The 20,483-nt window shown below is 38.5% G+C and overlaps 1 protein-coding gene across 2 annotated transcripts in view; it reads right to left on the bottom strand.

Annotated features, from left to right (window-relative positions):
* The window catches only part of SLC10A7 (solute carrier family 10 member 7), a 152,673-nt gene that overhangs the window by 43,852 nt on the left and 88,338 nt on the right, over positions 1-20,483 (bottom strand). Inside the window, exon 6 of one of the 2 annotated variants that reach the window (XM_074154789.1) lies at positions 7,447-7,482. The exons of the other annotated variant lie outside the window; for it this stretch is intronic. Within the exon in view, the coding sequence (XP_074010890.1) occupies positions 7,447-7,482 (36 nt within the window). The remainder of the gene's footprint in view (positions 1-7,446; positions 7,483-20,483) is intronic. 2 annotated transcript variants of the gene reach the window in all.

Here is a 20,483-nt window from a genome sequence, read left to right as displayed (position 1 = left end):
GAATTGATTTAGCACAAACATAAAAAAAACCCTAGCTGTCTACATATACCATCCAGTTTTGTTTAAAAAAAATAATTAAAAAAATCAAAGTTTCATAATCAGAAGTGGGGGGGAAAAAAAAAAGCTAGCAATCTGTCAACTCTCCTCCCCATCCCCCCGTTCCTTGGCTTGGATGAAGACACTGTATATTTTGGGGTTCTCTTTTTAAAGTGATCACAGAATCACAGAATGATATGGGGTTGGAAGTGATCTCTGGAGATCATCTAGTCCAACCCCCCTGCAAGAGCAAGCCCACCCAGAGCAGGTTGCACAGGAACGTGTCCAGGTGGCTTTTGAATGTCTCCAGAGATGGAGACTCCACCACCTCCCTGGGCAGCCTGTTCTAGTGCTCTGTCATCCTCAAAGTAAAGAAGTTCCTCCTCATGTTTAGATGGAACTTCCTATGTTCAAGTTTGTGCCCATTTCCTCTTGTCCTATCCCTGGGCACCACTGAAAAAGACCAGCCCCATCCTCCTGACGCCCTCCCTTTAAGTGTTTATAAGCATTGATCAGATCCCTCCTCAGTCTTCTCTTCTCCAGGTTAAACAGACCCAGGTCTCTCAGCCTCTCCTCATAAGAGAGATGTTCTAGGCCCCTGATCATCTTCATAGCCCTTTGCTGTACCCTCTCCAGCAGTTCCCTATCCTTCTTGAACTGGAGAGCCCAGAACTGGACACAGTACTCCAAGATGTGGCCTCACCAGGTCACCAGATCACAGATGTGTGATCCACAGAGTGGATGTGTGAGTACCAAGCCAATCCAAACATACCTGTCAATTTTAAAGCCTTTTATAGAGCTGTAAAAATAACCATAGATATTCTCAATCTCAAATATACCAGAGCTCCTCTTCCAGTTTACCATAGTAAAATGATCTTGAGGGTTAATGTAAAGAAATTAGATCAAGGGTACAACCCAAAGGTACCTAAATGAGAGTTAAATAATTAATACCCTTGGAGAGCTGAGACTTATGGACTAGTATGCAAAAATTCTGCTGCAAACAAAGGGGTGACTAACTGTAAATAAATAGATCAGTAAATACAGGATAATTAAGAAAAAAATAAATATATCAAGGTAGGGGATACTTGTGACATTGCACAAGGCCTGGATAAGCCCTTGTGAAGAACACTGTGCTGCTGTACACAATTCTTATTACCTGGGCTGAAGAAGGAACTAATATTGGAATAACTGAAGTGCACAAAACACCTCAGAATAAGGAATTTGTTTTGGGGTTTGGGCTGTTTGGTGTATTTTTTTTTGTTTGTTTGGTTTTTGGTTTTTTGTTTGTTTGTTTGGGGGTTTTTTGTATTTATGTTTTAAAGATTAGAAATGCCTGGCTTGTTTAGCCTAGCTGACTGAAGTCTGGGAAAGACGATAGGATTGTACACTATGTCTGAGCAAAAATCCTTACTTTTAAGTCGAATCATGTTCAGTTTTGAGGTGAATTGCACAGCATGGAAAAGAGGTGGACTGGGTGAGTCAGGACAGGATCCTCCTGGTATCCTGATTCTATGATCCTATTAAGATGTGTGGTTAGTTCTGCTGTGTAAAAGCAGGTTGTGTACTTAAAAGGCTCCTCTAGCACTGTACAGATAAAAATTTCAAGAGCAAAACCAAGTAGCAAAGAAAGTTCTTCACAGAAACATTACATATTTTAGAGTCTTCGACCTAGACAAATTTACAATATTTTGTGTATGCGTGTCAGGAAAAGGGAGGGCCCCTGTTATTCTCTGTTATTTGTATGCAACTTATGTCCAAAGCCATAAAAGGTGAATTTGAAAAAGGAATAAAACAATTAGGCAAATATTTCATGGCAGTCATTAAATAGTTCTGGTTAACTGTAAAGTGTTTGGATCAGATCAGAGAATTCTGTCTTTCCGATGATTAAAGAAAAAAGGAATGGTGAGGTAAATAACCAGGTAGAATTAATGATTCACTTTAAATCTTCCACATGAATGAGTTGCTCTGTTAACAGCTAATGCACTATGCTGCTTCCCACACACACACTCTAATCAGCCTTTTGTCACATACTAGTGAAATCCATTAGCTGCAACTTCCTTATCAACTTCCAAGGCTTTCCAGCTACTAAAATATTTGCATATTTAACGACTGGTATCAACTCTCATTTACCAAGTGCTTAGAGGAAAAACAAGACATAGTGTGTAGAAATCCTGTTTAAAAAAATCTGTGATGATAGCTCCTTCTAATAAAAAGGTTTACGTGAAAAACACGGCTTGGAGAAGACTTGGCAAACATTTGAGAAGTATCAACAACTTCTAAAACAATGCTTTAATTTAAGGATTGAAACATGAAGTTAAAAGCTTTCCCTATATTCACAATCAGCTCCTAGTTTCACTCGTGTCCTTATTCACCAGTCATTTTATTTCAGTTTTCTCTGTGATACTTGCACAGAATTTCCTTCACTTGTCTACTCCTATTTCTTTCAGCAGTGCTACTTTCTAGTGCTTATGGCATCACCACTACAATGCCACCATAAAAAATACCTACTATAAAATTCAGAAATTTGAGAGGATACCAGAAAAGAAAACATCACTGAATAAATCAGGAAAAGGAGCAAGCTGATAAAGCCTTGGGAAGATTCCATTTTGACACAAATGTCATGGTTATCTTCTTTGGTAAAACAGCAAACACGGGAGCAACGCGTGACAGTTACATGGAGGGTTTTGCCAAGTGTAGTTTTAAAAATACACATGAATTTTGCATTGGCTCTTTAACATTCCACGTTAACTGGTTTGCAGGCATGCTTCTGAAGAATGTAAAGTACATAAAAATGTAAAACACTTACTTATCTCTAACATTTTCTTTGATGGCTCTCAATAAAAAAAAACAACATAGATTCACAAACCTTGACTTTTGTCAAGCTTGACTTTGATAGCTAACTGGCTGTGCTTCCAACAACTGAAGAGACCGCATCTGTCAGGCATAGAGTGTCAACACTAAGAGTAATACCAAGAAGGTGGCAGAGCTGGGATACTGTGCCATAAAAACGGCAGCGTTGGCTCCAACAGGTGTGCAGATGACTGACTCCTTGTATTTTGATACCAAATACAATCAATAAAACCATAAGCTTGTGCAGCTTGGGTAAAATTGCCCGTCCATGCGCTCAACCGACTTTAAGGACAGAGAGGGCAACTCTATCCCAGTGCAGCTGGATAGGAACAGAGCTATGTTCACATGAGAAAGGTCACTCTGCACCATCATCTTACATGGCAGTACAGCATCTACGCTCATAGTGCTTCCAGGGCAAATCCAAGAGACGTGACCTTGCTGAGGCATCAGGCTGGCCTCCACCCTGTGCATTACAAAGGCATATGAAATCCCTCAATGAAAATAAACCTGCATTCGTACCTATTCCTGCTTTTCATGACTGAAGTTACAATCTAAGGACACGTAAGTAAGATGATACAGCTACAACTGTTGCAGACCGCAGTGCTCCTGAAGTTCTGTCTTTCAAACAAAACATCATAAAAAGGAGCTGACACCTTGAGGTTATTAAAGAGATCACAGCACTATTATCTTCACAGTACAATGATACCTTTTGTTTAACTGTCTTTTAGTAACGTAAGCGTGCCCAAATGCAGCATACTTAAGAATTCAAATCATAAACTGTTATTAGAAATCATAAAATGTTATTACAATTACTAAAGGAAATAACTAAACTGAACGTAGAGAACAAGTCATATGGTAAGTAAAGATGGACAGTCATACCCAAGTGACTAACTCCTTCGGGCGTTACTTAACCTATTCGTAGTCATTATTTATTGATAGCAATATAGTTATTTCTAAAAGTAAAATTTAGTCTACGCTTCAATTTCTAGTTGGTGGTTTGTTTTGTTTTTTGGTTTTTTTTCCCCAATTGCCTTTGAGAAAATAAAACTTATTTCTCGGCTTTAAAAAATTTCACTATCAATCTGTTACCTTTGGCTTCAGCTAAGCATATGACCTGACCAGAGGAAGACAGACAGTATCCTTCTCTGAATGCTTTGGTACACAGCCTCCTAATCATCATTAATGAAACATTGCAGAATGTTGCAAAGAAATGTGAATAGCATAACCCCACGTTAACTTGAAACTGATCTATCTTACAGCACTTTGTTTCAACACTTTCACTCACCACATATATATAGTTTACGGGACATTGCCCATTTATAACATCTTTGATGGGAATATAACATATTAACTGTTAATAATAAGGGTTAACATGAAGATGATGATACTGCAGATTAAAGCACCTGGAAGCCAGATCCAATAGCTTCTTATTAGATAAAATGTTCATCAGAGGTATCCGTGGTGAAGACAGCTATTCTTTCAAGTCTAGCTAGGCATCCTCACAAGGATACAGTCCAGTAATTATGTGCACAGTATTTAAGGTTTCGTTAAATCAATCAGAACCTCTTAGAATGCTTTTTTTTTGAGTAAGCTTTACACCAGAAGTTTCATAGTAGAAATACACTTTTCAGAAATGTAACTGACAATCTTATGTTCAATACCATTCATTTAGGATGATAAATTATTTGCAATAAATGCATTATTTATTATAAGCTTCAACATGTCTTTATCAATGTTGTTTAGACAATTTATATTTACATTACTAGGCAATTATGAACAGAAAAGACAGTTCAGAACATTATATTCTCTGGTGCACACAGGGCAAAATTTAAACCATAACCGCTACTGCAGGTTAAGCTCCATAACAAAAACAAGCTACTGGACAACAACATATTTTGTTTCTGGCAGCACTAAGGGTATTTTATGCACCATATACAGGGAGAATAACAAATAGCATCAGTAATACAATATAGCATTCAGATTATTGTAGTATGACTCTGTGGAAGAGTTAATGCTCATGAGTCCCAAATTCAGGAATTAAGATTCACTGAAGGCATTGTCTTCAAAGGTCCCTGAATGGTATTCAGAAGACCAGCTCAGCTTCTATTGAGGTAAATAAGAGTGTTATCTTGAAACTTGAAAATTCCACCCTTTATTAACTAAGCACTAAGGCTAAGCTGCACGACTAACCTAATGAATGATCCAGAAAAGATAACCAGGAAATTACTAGTCAGTGTTTTTCCCTCCACAGTAACTACACAGTCACATTAATTGATCAAGCGGCAAATTGTAAACAAGCGAACAGAAGCATGTGAACTACGTCCTTGAATCCACTCCATGTCGAGCAGGCCAGATGTATCAAGGCAACTCAAAGCAAAATCAGAGAGGTTCACGAGGAAAAAAAAAAGTTTCAGCAGTCCAAACTACAGACTGCCAGGATACAGGAACAGTGCAGCAGGGCATGCACATTTAGTTTGCTGCCCTAAATACCTGCCACTGCATAAACTGAACCTTCGGAGAAGGCAGATCTCTTCTTGGCAAGATGTGCTGCTGGGCTGACCAGGACGGCTGCTCTTCATGTATCAAGTTCTCAGAAAAGATCTCAAGGAATTTTAAATGTTTATACACCCCAAGAGAAGTCCTCAAGTTTTGGGCTTTGTGGAAAAAAAAAAAAAAACCACAAAAAAAACCCACAAAAAAATTGCAGCTTTTGTAACTCCCCCTATCCCCTGGTAAGTTTGTTTACCACTCTGATGAAAAAATAATGTGTGTATTTTCCTCAAGAACAGCTCCAAGTCATATTACAAACCACAAATCAATTAATGTGTTTTACACACTTCTTAAGCAAGTGTCTCCAGGACTGGTAGGAAGAGCAGAGACATACACTTTGCCTTCCTGTTCTTGCACATATAAAGTTTTACCACCTCTTTGGGAAGTAACAGTGAAAGCTGCAATTAATAGAACAGAATATCTTGTAATCTGTCCATAAAGTCACCAAAGGAAAGACCTTTATCTCACTTGAAAAAGTATGCAGATCATTCCTTAACATTTCAGTTTCTACAGAAAATAGCCCTTTTGGCTACATAGAGCACCAAAACTCAGTGAGATATGGCAGGATGGAAGTTGCTAGTGAGCAAAAGCAAAAAGAGATGAAGTTTCAGTCACTCAGAAACAAAGGTACAGGTCTCTGGATGAACGCCCGTGGAAGGAACATGTTCCATACAAGAGGGAACGTGAGAGGAAAACAGTGAGGCAAGACCATCTGGAACCAATGTATTCAGTGCAAGAATAACAAAACACCCATTTTTTCTTAGAACAGTTATCCTTTTCAATCTAGAGTAGGTCTATGGTCCCAGGAATATCAAGAAAGCTTTGTTGGTGTGTATTGATATATATGATAAGGTCAAAGTAGTTCTTGTGTAAACATAGCTACATCAGACAAATTACAATTTGTTATAGTAAAATAGAAAAACTGTAAAATAAGAATCTTCCCACACAGCTTTAATGAAGCAGTAGTTGATAATGCTACAGTTAGTCTCACAGCACTATTTATCCCAGGCACTGCTATATTTGTATATAGTACATATGCTGCTTAAGCATCCCTACTATAAACAGTGTGCCACTTGCACGCCACTTACAAATTGTTTCAGAGTAACATCACACTTACAAACCCTTTCCAGGGTGCTGATTTACGTACACTGCAATCAGTAAGATAAACGTTAAAGAGAACCTATACCTCTCCTGAAATCCTTGAAGTGCTTCAGCCTATTTCCCTGCTCTTCAGAAAGCCACAGTCCTCAGTAACTTGCACTATATGATGCCATTTGTGCCAGCAAACCCTCCACAAGCATACGGCCTTCCTCACCTAGCTGACTAAAGCATCACTGCCCATCTGTTGAAGCCTCTTCACTGTACACTAACTAACATCCATACCTTTCTATAATACAAAGATAAAACTTCATCTTCCCTGCTTTCTTCTACCATGAACTGTAGAGGCCCTGACTGAAGATTAACAACTGAAAATGAAATCTTGAACTAACAGGAATGAAGCAGCATCACGTTTAGTGGTACACAGGGGCTCCAGCAATTTGTCTTGCTGCTGCTCCTGCTATCTCACTAACCTCTACCACAAAAATACCCACGGGCTTAGTTGCACAAGAGTGAGGCTCTATGTATCCAAACAGTGCTTTCCCAATTGGCCTGTCATTCATTTTGCATCATTACAATCTTGTCCAGTTCCTGCATGTGAAAGCCCTCCAAGAGATCTCCTGAGTGATCAACTTACTTGGCAAGTGTTTGTATTTTAGCCAGCCTGACTAACAGCATATGGGTTTGTGATTCTGCAAGAGCAACGGGATTTGGTCATCTTAGAGCGAAGTGCAGGTAACATTTGCATTCATTGCAACACACTTCGATGGCCTTTCTGGGAGGCAGCTTATTTCAAACACTGGCCAGAAAAATTGTCCTTGCTATTTAAGTGTTAAATCACCCACATTTACATCTTTAATATACTGTGCGCAATTACCTAGTAAAAATACATCTTAAGATAAAGATACTTACAAAAAGCAGAAGCAGGAGTGGAGTTATAACAATGCCCTGGAAGAAATAAAAAAAAAAAAAAAAAAAAAGATGTCTGTTAGTCAGGGAAGCAGAATACTCTTTACTTCTTTAGTTAGTGCATGGAAACATACAAACATCATTCAACATCATAGAAATTAAGAGACAAGAAGTTCAACTGTGCTCTTCACTGTGTACGTTCTTTAACTTCTGTACATTGATCATATTATAAACTAAACTCAGTGCAAAGTATCTTTTTTTTTTTTACCTATAGTTTTCCCCATTTTACACCGAAGCCCCTCTATTCTAACAGATCTGATATACAGTATAGACCAATTATTTTAAAAAACATATTAAAGCTCTGCCCTCACTGTGCTGTATCTTAACTCCACTAAGCTGCTCCTCCTTAGGGGTGGAGGCTTGTGATCAAGTCCCACGCTACCCAGTCCCAGGTCCTCCTCTCCTGAGCAAAAGCCGCATCAACCGTGATGAATTAGGTGTCGTGACTGCGTAATGTAAACTGATATTTCCCCAAGGAAATGAGCTGAGATCTCAAAACTCATTTCACTTGATTAGACCTCGCATCACACTGGTACAAGGCAAGTCTTTCATCTAATTTAATCACACAGGACCACCTCAGCCTTGCACATGCCCCAGGCAGGCACAAGCAAAAGATTTGTTGTCTTCACTGACAAGGAACAGGTTTAAAGCTGATGATTGGGCAAAACAGAAGATTTTAAGTTTCATGACTGCGAATCTTAAAATGAGTTGTTTGGGTTGGGAGTTAACATGACATGCATCAGTTTCATAGCAGCAAATAGCAATTCCCCATCATCCTTCCATCCAGCCTCAGTATTGTCTTATTGGTCAATGAAACGATTCTATCATTTAATGCATGCTAATTCACAAAGCTTGCTCAGAACTTCTCTAAGCCAAGACTATTCTTCATCCTGATATGCCTCAAGAATCTTAACTAGTCTTCCCACCATTCACAAGCTTTATTGTTTAAAAGACCAGTGTCCAAAACTTGCTCACATCCACCTAAAAGGATGCTTATTTTCTGTTTGTTTTTAGTTCCAAGTGCAAAACAATCAAACATAAAAGCAGTTGTCACCTGTTTTTCATTTAACCTTGAGTAACACAACTTTACTTCGATCTTTTGGAAGCTAACATAATGAAAAACCTTACAGGACTAGTTTTGTATTTGCTTTCTGGGTCCACAAAAAGACTCCGATCCAGACAGCACATTAGGCACAGAGAGTTCCTATTGCGTTCTTAAAACAAAATGCAACAAGTAAATGCCACAAGGGACAAGAAGGATCAAGGAGGCAACAGTTAAGCTGTGCAACTTGAAGGCTCTGCAGAACTTAAAAACATAATTTGAAATAAATAATATATGCCACATCTGACTGCCCCACAGCTTAGCTATCCATAATAATTTATCTTTTTGCAAATGTCACAGCTAAGATAGATCATAAAAGACTAGGAAGAGAAGAAGTAGAAGCAGTAAGAATTGCTTCAGGGAGTCACTCACTGTTTACAGGGAAGCCTAGGCGAAAATGCAGAGAGCAGTTATGAAGAAATACAGGTGTTCAAGTGTATCAGCTGTAGAGGAAGAAACAAAAATTGAGGAAGGGAGGAGGCAGTAAGAGCTGAACTGACACTTGTGTACAGTAGCATCTACAATGCTTAGAACAGAGAACTGGCAGTTAAGATCTGTATAATGTGGATACAACACAGTCACTTCATCAGAATGACCAAATTCCAGCTCTTAGAACTACTACTAAGAATATGTGAGGCAGACTTTCACCTTCTTCCCACTTCCCAATTGACAACTACACTGCACAGCTCAAGTTCCCCTAAACATCCTGTAATTTTGGGATGGCAGAACACCACCGCAGCAGGGTTCCACCTTCAGACCTTCGCATGAGCAAAGAGGAGCATGGATGGAGCGGGACGTGACACGCCAAAAGTATCCTGTACTCCAAATGAGCATTGAATGTAGGGAGAAGAGAGCACGCTGCCAGCTGGTGAGTACAGCCAGCTCTCCTCTAAATCTGAAAGAACTCATTGATTCAGCACCATTAGTCATTTCTTACGCGCTTCATGCCTCAGTACATTTCACAGCACTTTTATACGTTACCAAAAAAATACAAAGGTAAAAAACCCAAACCAAAACAACCTTCCCCTTTATCTTGTTGATAAATAAAAACAGCGTCCTTTCTCTTTAGGATGGGACCTGTGACTTGGTATATATTTGCCTTAGAAGCTTGGTGAGATTAAGACAATAGGCAACAGCCACTGCTAATTCAAAGCATATAATGCCACAAACGGAAATGTTAACCTCTGTGACAGTAACACTTCTTCATAATTATGTAAGCAGAGAGCAAAAGAATCCTGGTATACATCATAAATAGACTCCTGTCTGAGCTTGTTGAAAATCTAGCATTCAAAAGGTCAATTCTAGCAATTCTTTAAAAAATTTTGCTATTATACCTGGTGATCTTAATAATCAGAAGCAAGTTTCCTGTTGCCTCACCACAGAAAGGGTTTACAAGGTTGAATTTTTCTATTTGCAACACATATGCAATTCCCTGGGAAGCTAAACAACTACCTGACAGAACAGACAAGTTCATATTAAAAAATAGATGATGCTGCTGAATCAGAGTAATTTGATGTTAATGTTTTATTTTGATAAGGAGTGCTGGTTTGAAAAAAATACAGAGATTACATTAAAACCAAGGGGTTTTCTTCAGTCAGTGGTGCTGTGGTAACTGTGATAGTTTAAGGGTGCAAGCAAGGCAAAATTTTTTAGGGAAGGGAACCCCTGTTACCAGACCGACTAACAGAGTTGGTAAAGAACAAACTTTGGGCACATAATGCCCATTTATATGTTACCTGAAAACACTCGTGTCTTTTATGTGCAAAAGCCCTTCTCTTCAGGTTTCTGTTCCACATTTGAAGAAAGGTTTACACGACTAAAGTGTATCTGTCTAATAACAAAAGGGATTACCTTTCCCTGCACACGCTGCCTTGCTTCAACCACTACCTCTCCAGTAGAAACGTGATCCATAATATGCTTATAAGCATTATGTGATGCATCTCAATTCATACCCACTAAAGAATAATATGTAGAGCGCACAGAGTCTAAAGCCTACTGATAGAAAATACAAATGACAATGATTCACTCAGAATAAAGAAAAGCTGGAAGAAGACAGTTAGTCTACACGGTCCAGCTCACGCCCTAGCAGAGGCTTCACAAAGACGAGCATATTCTGACACTGGCAGCATAGCTGCTTTCTAAGACCAAGACGGGCTAAAAAGCACAAAGGAAGCTAAAAATTAAAATAAAGACTATCTTTTCTAAGTCCATTGGACACTAACAACATCTGAGAGGAAAAAGTAACCAAATTTGAGCACGCTTTTCCCTGCCTTGCTTTCCAGGCAAGTGCTGTCAAATACATAGTGTATGGAGATAAACAGATTGTAGATTAGCACTTCCAGCAGAAGCTGAGCATCTGCCCTTGAGAATGCAAGGTCATTACACAGTTTTAGCATCTTCAAAGTTCGGGCGGAGTGTTAAGCTTTCCGACTGCTGCCCACAATGGAGTCAAAGTTGTAAAGTGACTGCCGTTTGCTATCAGCAGAAAAACTTTCAAGAAATCCATTTACACCTCCGATGTGAAAGACTGACTGAATATATTTCAATGATTTTAGTGGTAAGGGAAGAAAAAAATCTCAGCCTGACCTGAGATACTGATACAACAGAGGAGTCTGAATAGTCATATCAGATACTTGTAAACACATTTCTTTTTACAGCAAAGATCATTAAATGTGTCCTAATAAGGAGAGTTTAAATACAGTTTTGTATGTGCAAGCAAGTACATAAACATACACTTTAACAGGAAGGATATACTTGGAGATCCATTTGTTATTTGTAACAAATAAAGATATTAAGATGTTTTTTATAAGTTTCACCCAGTACAGCATTGCTGTAGAGCAGATATTAAAAGGTGTTTATTCTCCAAGAGCATATGTAGAATCAATACACATAATTGGCTGCCAAATTGGACAGCCAAAGGAAGTAACATAATGGATTTGAAACTGTGATGGCAAATCATTAAGAAAGAAATTATGCAAATAGTAAGAGGACGATGGGCACAGATCCAGAGGGACACATGGTAGAAGATGAGTAAGGATTATTGTAATGAGGCATGAAATACATCTGAACTTTCCTTCGTTTCTTTTATCCACAAATTTCCCATGCCATTTTTCTTCATTCTTACAGGTCATCAGTATGACACGCATGTGGCAATTACTAGTTTTTCACTAGTAACTTTAACTAAAGTTGTGTCTGATTTCTTTTAAGAAGTAGAGCTAGAAAGAAAAAAAGTTTTTTGTAATCGTTCTGAACAAATGTGTAATTTCTGAAATCAACTTTCTCCTTATGTGCTTAAAGCTACAGATGTTTTTGAATTCTTCATCACAGTAGGAGACAAAAAGAGTGTGAGCAGCATTAAGTTATAAACTGAATAAAGGTTAGTAAAAAGTTCACTGGGCAGCATTTGCATCACTACTGATACGGGGTGTGAGAAAAATGGCTATGAACTCTGGATGATTTCATCAGATGACAAGCATGAACGAGAACTAAAACTCAATCTTCATCTGTGTACAGAAGTGTGTTCTTATTTCCAGAGTCACTGACACTTTTGGAATAGAAAGAGCAACGAAAAAAAAAAACCAGTTCTCCCCACCCCATCCACCCCCCCAAAAAAAAATCTGTTCCATTTTTGTGATTACAACATGAGAAATAGACTAAAGTCTATTGAACTAGTCTATTGAATAGACTAAAGTCTTTGAAACTTTCCTTGCTTTTGTGCTTAGAAACATGTTTTTTAAAAAAATAATTTTTTAAAATTTTGTTTTTGACAAATTTGCAAACAACTTTATAATGTTTTACATTTCGAAAAGAGACACACACCCCCCCCCGAAAGGTATTTCTGTGTCTGAATTAGGTAGGTTTATGAGCAACAGACAGCTAGTATCAAAGTTCTCACAGAATACAGATAAACAGGTGTTCTCAAAAAATCTGGTACCGTCACAAAGCGAAAAAAAGTGGGCTCTCCTAAAGGCCAAAAAGCTTATTTTTCAGTGTTTTCAAGAACACGATAGAGATTGTAAAGACCATGACAGCACTCAAAGCCAACTCAGTCTATTCATGTGAAGGAGTACAGGGTTCCCCTACCCTCACCCTCAGACCAGTCACAGCTCCACACTTCCAAATGGCGACGTGATGCCTCTGTAAAACGTTGTTTATTAGCTGTGATACCACATTACGCGTTCTCTTGAATAAACTGATTTAAAGCATAGTCCCATGCCAAACTACTTTGCAGTAATCTTAATTTTAGACTTCATATAAACAATGACTCCTACTGCTGAAACACACCTGGATAACCAGCCAGAATCCTCAGGAATGAGTTGCCTTCCATCCTTCCAGCTGCCCGCACTTACCTTCTTTGGAACTATGCAGAACCTTGTGACAGATACCACAGAACAAGATAAAACCCACTATGCTAAATATTCTTACTTGGTTCCAAACCAGAAGACCAAAACCCACTAAAAGTCAAGTTGGGATACCCTGTGCAAGTCCTTGTGAAGCCATCAGTATGCGCTGGATGAAGAGGGGTCACAACAGAAAAGGGCCTGGTAACAGGGTTGCATAGGCAACTGTGAATTTTGAAGATCTCAGTTTTCAAATACTAAACCATTTGAACATGATTTCAAGTCTGTAACTAAAATTATCTGGAAAACATTTCGGTGCATTAGTATTTGGATCCAGTGGCTGCAGAAGCCTATTTGAGATAAAAGAACCCAGAAAAGGTTAATATTCACATAAGCATGGCTATACAAACTATGCTGTTCATTTGTTCCTACTTAAAGATGATAATGGAGACAAAAAAATGTTTTTTGAATTAGATTTCCACAATAAAACATATGTTTTCCCCCTTTTCAAACCTTATGTCCTTGTATATGACAAATGTTTGGTTTTATCTCTAGTCTCAGAGATTAAGTTAGAACTTGCTTGTAATTTCAGTCATTGCCCCACAACTTCAACATCCCTGTGTTATTCGCCCATGGACATCACATAAGCTCTTGATGCCAAATAAGCACTCTGCCTTTTGTTTTCCAATTTTATTATTTTCAAAATAATTTCAGATGCAAAACACGGGCCTTTAAAAGTCTCCTACCATACACCCCTTTTCTGTCAGCTACTCCAGTGACATTGCTGGTTCTGAGAAGGCTTATACAATGGTAAGACTTCAAAATAAAATACAGAATTCAGCTCTTTATTGTCCTGTTTTATATCAAATGACCGATCTGAATGCTGGGAAGAACAAAGGCTGATGAACTGATGTTTTTTAGGATGCTAAATACACCCATCATATCTAAATAGTAGGAAAATCTAAAAAGATATTGAAAAGAACACAAAGTTAAATTCATAAACACTGTACAACACAAAGGCAATGAACTACAATATAAAATCAAAAATACAATTCCACATAACCCTAACTCAAGTATAATTGTAAATAAGCTGCAACTCACCTAATTAGGTCAATACTGGATTTTAATAATGAAACTGTAAAATTAGAAGTCCTATGTCAAAATGGCTTTGGCTTTATCAGAGGGGACAAAATAAATCAGGTTTCACATCAACTATAAGTTTAGGCATAGTACTTGGTGAATTGTTCCAGATGTTGTAACACATTTGTTTTGTTGTGTCAACCTAGTGGCCTCTACTGTGGAAAGGGAAATAAAATTAAAAAAAAAAAAGAAGATAATATTAAAAAGGCATCAGGTAATAGTAGAAACCAAGAGTATTTCCACTAATTATCAGTAATTACTAATTGCAGATGTTTGCCTCACACACATTTTATGTAAGTATTATATCGAAACGGAATCTAAAGGAATGCAAGTAGCCAGAATTTGGTTCTTCCAACATAACAGAGTCTAGAAACTAAGAAATAAAGTGGTCTTATCTACTGGCAGTAATACTACTACACTTGTCACAAATTGAGTGTAAAGAAAAAAAAAAAACAAACACCCACACAAAACAAAAAGAGAAAGCATTCCTTTCAGTAAGGCTGAAGGGTGAGGTTCCAGTATCTTATTGAAAGTTAAGCCAAGAGTCTGAAAACATTATTTCAGAAAGGTAAAACTCCATATAAGCCTAGTTTGCCTGGCTTCCCACCAGAGGGCATCTTCAACACATAGGAAATTTTCTCCTTAAACAGCAACAGAATAGTTCAGAAGACACTAGTGAGGACCCTGAAGTTTTAAAGTAACTAGAAAAGCTTCTTAGGGCTTCGTAGGTGATACTGGAACAGCATCTGAAACAATGCACAAAATACAGAAGAAGTGAATCCGAGTTGGAAATGAGTGCTTCCATCAAACAACCTGAAACCTCATAACCTACATTAGCAATATTATAAGAATAACTGAATGAAGTTCAGTTAGATAGGAGCTGTCTGGCAGAGCATGGAATAGCTCCTACAACATTTGGGAGTTACTGCTGGGCAAACTGCTTCTGACCATACTTTCCAAGTGCTGCAACCTCCTGCTACTCCAGCAGCTCTGCTGCACTGTGCGTGACCAAAGGAGATTTTGGTGGGCTTTTGCTCCCGTATCTGGGACAGGATCAAGCCATATTCCCCACTCCAACTTGTCACACCTTCCTGCAACTTTCTGTTGTCTCTATCTTGTGCAACATGTCCAAGTCAGCTGTCTTAATAATATCTTCAGTGCATTCAGAGATACTGTGGAGCCTATAGCTCCAGATGTTTCCCAGTTCCTCTCGGTTGCTTTTGCTGATCATGGTTCCTGGCCTCAAGACTTTCTTCCTCTTCTTTACCTCCCACATCAATAAGAACCTTTTAAAACTTCCTCATATGCACAATATTTTTCCTAAATCCAGCTCATTAAACTATTTTCTGTTCCTAATCAAATTTATTTCTCATGTGGTGTCAGCAGAGAACAAGATCACTATAATTCTGTATGTAAGCACAGGAACTGAGTTTATATGAATGTATACACTGCCATTAGGTGGGCCTTCCCTAGAAAAGGCATAAAAGGGAGAAAGGAACTTCTCAATCATCCAACACCTACGCATTTTTCAGAGTGATGCCCTTGTCTTTGTAAAAATAATTTTGACACAATCCTGTAATTTCTACAAGGCAGGCAGGTTCCCACACCATACAGCATCACCTCAGTGGGGCTGAGGAGGAAAGATGCACAGCTTGTAGGATTAGGGTGTCTGTAGATGTAAGCACAGTCCTTTCTTGATAAAGAGCTTAATGTGGAATATGGGTATAAACTTACAGTTACACGCTTTGGGATGTACGTTAAGTGCAAGGTATGTTAGTGCAGTGTTAAGGATGCACCACAATTTCTCCTTTGTATGTAGAAAACAGAAAGGCAGTATCATACACATTTTAGAAGAAGTTATTTTTCCCCCCTAATTTTCTCCTGTATTTGGATCTATGTCGAGTAACCAGCCAATCTTAATTTTAATTATTAAGAAGACATTACTAGCAAAACGTGACAGCCTCAGCACCTCTGCTATCACAAAACCATTTGGCAGTATGGAAGGATGGTACACTAGATGGTGCTGTGGGACCTTCCAGGGAAAAGAACCTCCTTCTGAAACACAAGTTGCTGTACTGTTAAATTAGCCATATAGTTGATTCCGCTTCGAAACGCATTAAAGAGTACCGAGTCGCAACAAGAGAAACCAGAGCCACAGAAATGGAAGGAATACACTAAGCAAACATCCTGCCTTGACTGACACTGCTTTTTGGAACAGACCCTCTTCCACTGGAATGGCTTCTCGCCTCTCCTTCCCAAACGGCTTTTATGCTCTACACCAGTCTTACTTTAAAGGGTTCTACATGTAAAATAGAGTTGAAACAGTGATACCTGAAGTCAGAGATCCGACACAGCAAGGTCCCTTTTCTGTCCTTCCTTGTGAGCTGGACCGAATCACCTTCCAGCACCCAGTTATTTTATTCCACTGAATGTTTAAAAAAATATTTTAACACAATAAGCTTTGAATTAACTAAACTGAGTAATAACTTCTCCTGCTGGGATAATAAGTTGTGTGAAAGAAAACAGAAGCACAAGGGAAAAATTACAGAAAAGAGAAAAAAAAAAAAACAAGAGAGAAAAGCTATGACAAATACTACAGAAATGAGCAGTTACAAGCAGTTATCAAAATTGATTCTACTTATTTCTTTCTATAGCTTTCCTTGTAATTGACTATTTAAGTAGAACAGTTTCTGTATAAACACACCATCAATATATGAACCAAAGAACATTTCATTTTGTTAACATAAATGCTATGTTTAAATAACCTCATATCTCCCACATTTTTCTTCAAGCCAAGAACCTCAAATAGCTCAACTATGGAACACTGTACAACCCCCTCTTTGACATACAGAAGAAAATAAAAACTTTATATAATGGGCAGGAGCGTTGTGCCAATAAAAACCTATAAGGATTAATTATGATTCGGTAGTAATAAAACACTTTCTTAGCATTGCAGAGGTCTCTTGATTAACCTGCTATTCAGAAATACCACTTAAAACGTATCACTAAAGTGCTGGCATAATTCTCACACTCACCCAAACTGGGGGTTCGGTCTCTGGTATCCATGAAATGAGAAACCATCCCCCTCTAATCAAACAAACAGCATAGTTTGTCTACAATTTATGTCTAATAGCTATAGATAAATTAGACATCTTACGTTGGTTTTTTTTCAGGAAAATCTCTCATCAGCCAAGGTGCTAACTACACTCTGTAAAGTGAGAAACGCCCTCCAAATCCCTCAGGATATATGATGTTCAGGACCCTTCAGGATCGTTTCCAAGTCTGCTGAACAGTTAAGCTATTAATAATTAGTTTGAGAGTGAACTCGCTCACACATATTTTATTTTTTTTTCCTCTAGTCTAAGTACCCTGAATTCTTTTACTAAAATGTATCACAGAACTCATTCAATCTTTTTCCACTATTATTCCCAGATACGATTTCCTCTCAGAACTGAATATTTCAAAGGCCAAACCCAACCAAAATGCACACAGGCATGCGTCTGTGTGCGCACGCGTATACGCAACCCCCCCAAAACCCAGCCCCCAATATGGTAATCTATATTGCTTGTGTTCTGTGCTGCCTGCCTGGCCCCAAGTCATCAATAATGAATAGAAATGTACAGCTACAGCAGTAGCCTGTGTCATGGGCTTGTCGGGGATTTTTGAAAAGGAACAAAAACACAGGTTTGCCATTTGATTGTGTCTTCTTTTGCAAACACAGAACAGGCAAAACAAAGGGATATTTAAAAAGGGGTAATATGATTAACCCTTTTCACACTAATTGACAGTTTCTTCCACCATACAGAATGGAAAATTATTTGCTTGTAATGCAACCAGTATTCTCCTAGGCCTGGGAATTCAACAATAATGTTGATTCTGAGCACAGGGAGGGGAGGTTGCTTCTATTTTAAGGTAATGAATACATACTCAAGAGGAGTCAAATACCATGGTTTAAATAGAGGGAGGAAAAAAATGGTTTTGTTTTCCTAGGAATCCAGCGAGTTCAATCTCAAATAAAATTGTTCTTGAAGAATAAACTTAATGAACGCAAATATATATACACACATAGTCAACGAAAGCAACAGCATTATTAAAAAATATGCAGATCCTAATAAATTAGTTAGACAATGTTTTGTGTTTTTTTTTTTTTTAAAAAAGAAGTGGTTCTTTTATCTATTCTTTCTTTTCAGTGATCCCAAATACATTTCTACAGACATTAGAACTGTAGTCTTACAGGAGTGATTATCTCACATTTTAGAAACAGAACACACCAGCTGGTATACTACCAATCCACCCCCTGGGGAGGGTGGGTGGCAGACTACAAAATGTCTACAGGACACACACAAACTAAACTGATTGAAAACCCAGTTGTAAACCCAAACCTTTCCTGCTTTCTACATCTCCATAAATTCCAGAATAAGTCCTGCATTAATAAAATTAATTAATATAAACATTAACATCCATAGTAACTTCTGCAGTAGACGAGTAAATATCCTCCACTTTGGAAGATGTAACTGAAGATGCAGTCTTGTCTTCAAAAAGCCCGGAACTAGATAATTTGTATAAGAAATGAAACTATATAAGCACGAAGCTTCAACCGGGCATCAAATGCAAGACATCTCAATTCAAATTATGTTGCCAGGCAATCTTTTCTTGAAGCCAGTAGCAAATAAACTGTTTTAAACACAACAGAGGGAAATTTTCACATAGCAGCAATCAATAACACGATTTAAACAGCCTACTCTGTGTTCTGACCTAATGTTATCTTGTGATAACTGTTTTTAATGGTTGGAATAGAATATTATAGTATTCAGCTGAACTGAATTGTGCATAAATTGCTGAACAGTCATGAATTGAACATGTTATTAATGAGTGTGAATAAGGAAAAAGGACCATAAACCACCTTTCTGTGGCAGATAATAAAATAACTGACTCAAAAATTTCAAGCACACACTGTAGCACGCTAAGGTTAAAAAAACCCTAAACCACAGAAATGTGATTCTCTTTAACTGATTAAATTAACATCATTCACTTACAAAAGAAACCTTACTCTGCTCAAAGTTACCAGAATATTTTATAGCAGAAAAGTTGTTTCTCAATTCTAACTCCAAATATACTTCAGCTTCACTAGACTGATCATTATTAATTTCAACAATTCTATACAATCAGTGAAAACTGCTTCTTTTCTCCTACTGACATGTATTTCGCAGTTTTGCAAGTGCTCAGTTACCTCTCTTCTAGCCTACTGTCTGAACACCGTGTTGAGAGCATGAAACTTCTGCACTGTTTTGGATATTCCCGTGGAGCAGACAATTCACTTAATATAGGTTTTAATGTGCTCAATATATGCATTTGCAACAAGACAATGCAGGGTTTTGTTCATATGTCGTAGAATGGGCCAATACCGCTGTTCTTGTTATCAATGCCATACGAGCCTTGGAATATTTTGTAATGTATTTATTTTTTTTAAACCATCTGCTTCAAAGATGTTCTTTTTTTTTTTTTAATGTTATTCACTAGATAGGGATGCAGATCTCACATTCAAGACCAAAAAAAAAATAAAATGGTGCATTTGTTCAATTGCACGCTCTCACTCAAGTCACAGATGACCTATTGGGCCAAGGTATTGCTTACGGCAGCCCGTCCCTCAGCGCAGCATCCCAAATGCCTCACTCCAACCCCCTGAAGAAGCTGACAACCGCTTTGAAGCACGCAGGAAACTGGTTGAGAATCTACAGCGCTGTCACATCAAAAGACCTCTGTCTACACTGATTTTGAGCCGGCAGGTCCGAGGAAAATTCACCACCCTGAAACTCACCTCCACGCTGCTTGGCTCACATCTGCCACCCGCCCTTGCAAGGAGACAGGAGGGCTGCCCAAGAAGGCGCTCCGTCTGCCCAGCGTTGCCCACATCACCCGAGCACAGCGAGAGGCAAGGGACTGGTGTGAGGCTGAGCATGGCAACAAGCACCGAAGCCCACGTCCGCTGCAGTGAGTGTTCTGTGGAGAGCATCCTCTGACAAAGACAGCACGTCATGGTTTAGCTGGGAATGGTAACTTCAACAGGCTCTGGCCATACTGGGGTAGGTAAGCTGTAGAAAGGTAAAAACCCAGGCAGAGGCAGCCTAAAGAACAAACTGTTTAAAAAAAAAAAAAGGGAAAAGAAAGAAAAGGGGAAAGGGCAAGGCGGGGGCGGGGGGGGGGAGGGCAGCAAAAAAACCTTGGCTTTTTACTTCAATTTCCTGTACAGGTTCTGCTGCTCAAACTTGCCATCAGAAGGAGCCTGCTTTTCCCCTATCTGATATGAATACTGGTTTTGCATTTAAATCATCTGCCCTGAAATGTGGATCTTTGATTCAGTAACATAACAGAGTATTTCCAGAGGGGGAAAATTGTTT

The sequence above is a fragment of the Numenius arquata genome, chromosome 10, assembly GCF_964106895.1.
Source record: "Numenius arquata chromosome 10, bNumArq3.hap1.1, whole genome shotgun sequence".
Classification (NCBI taxonomy): Eukaryota; Metazoa; Chordata; class Aves; order Charadriiformes; family Scolopacidae; genus Numenius; species Numenius arquata.
The sequence above is the reverse complement of the archived record's forward strand: the minus strand, read 5'-3'. Positions and strand labels throughout refer to the sequence as shown.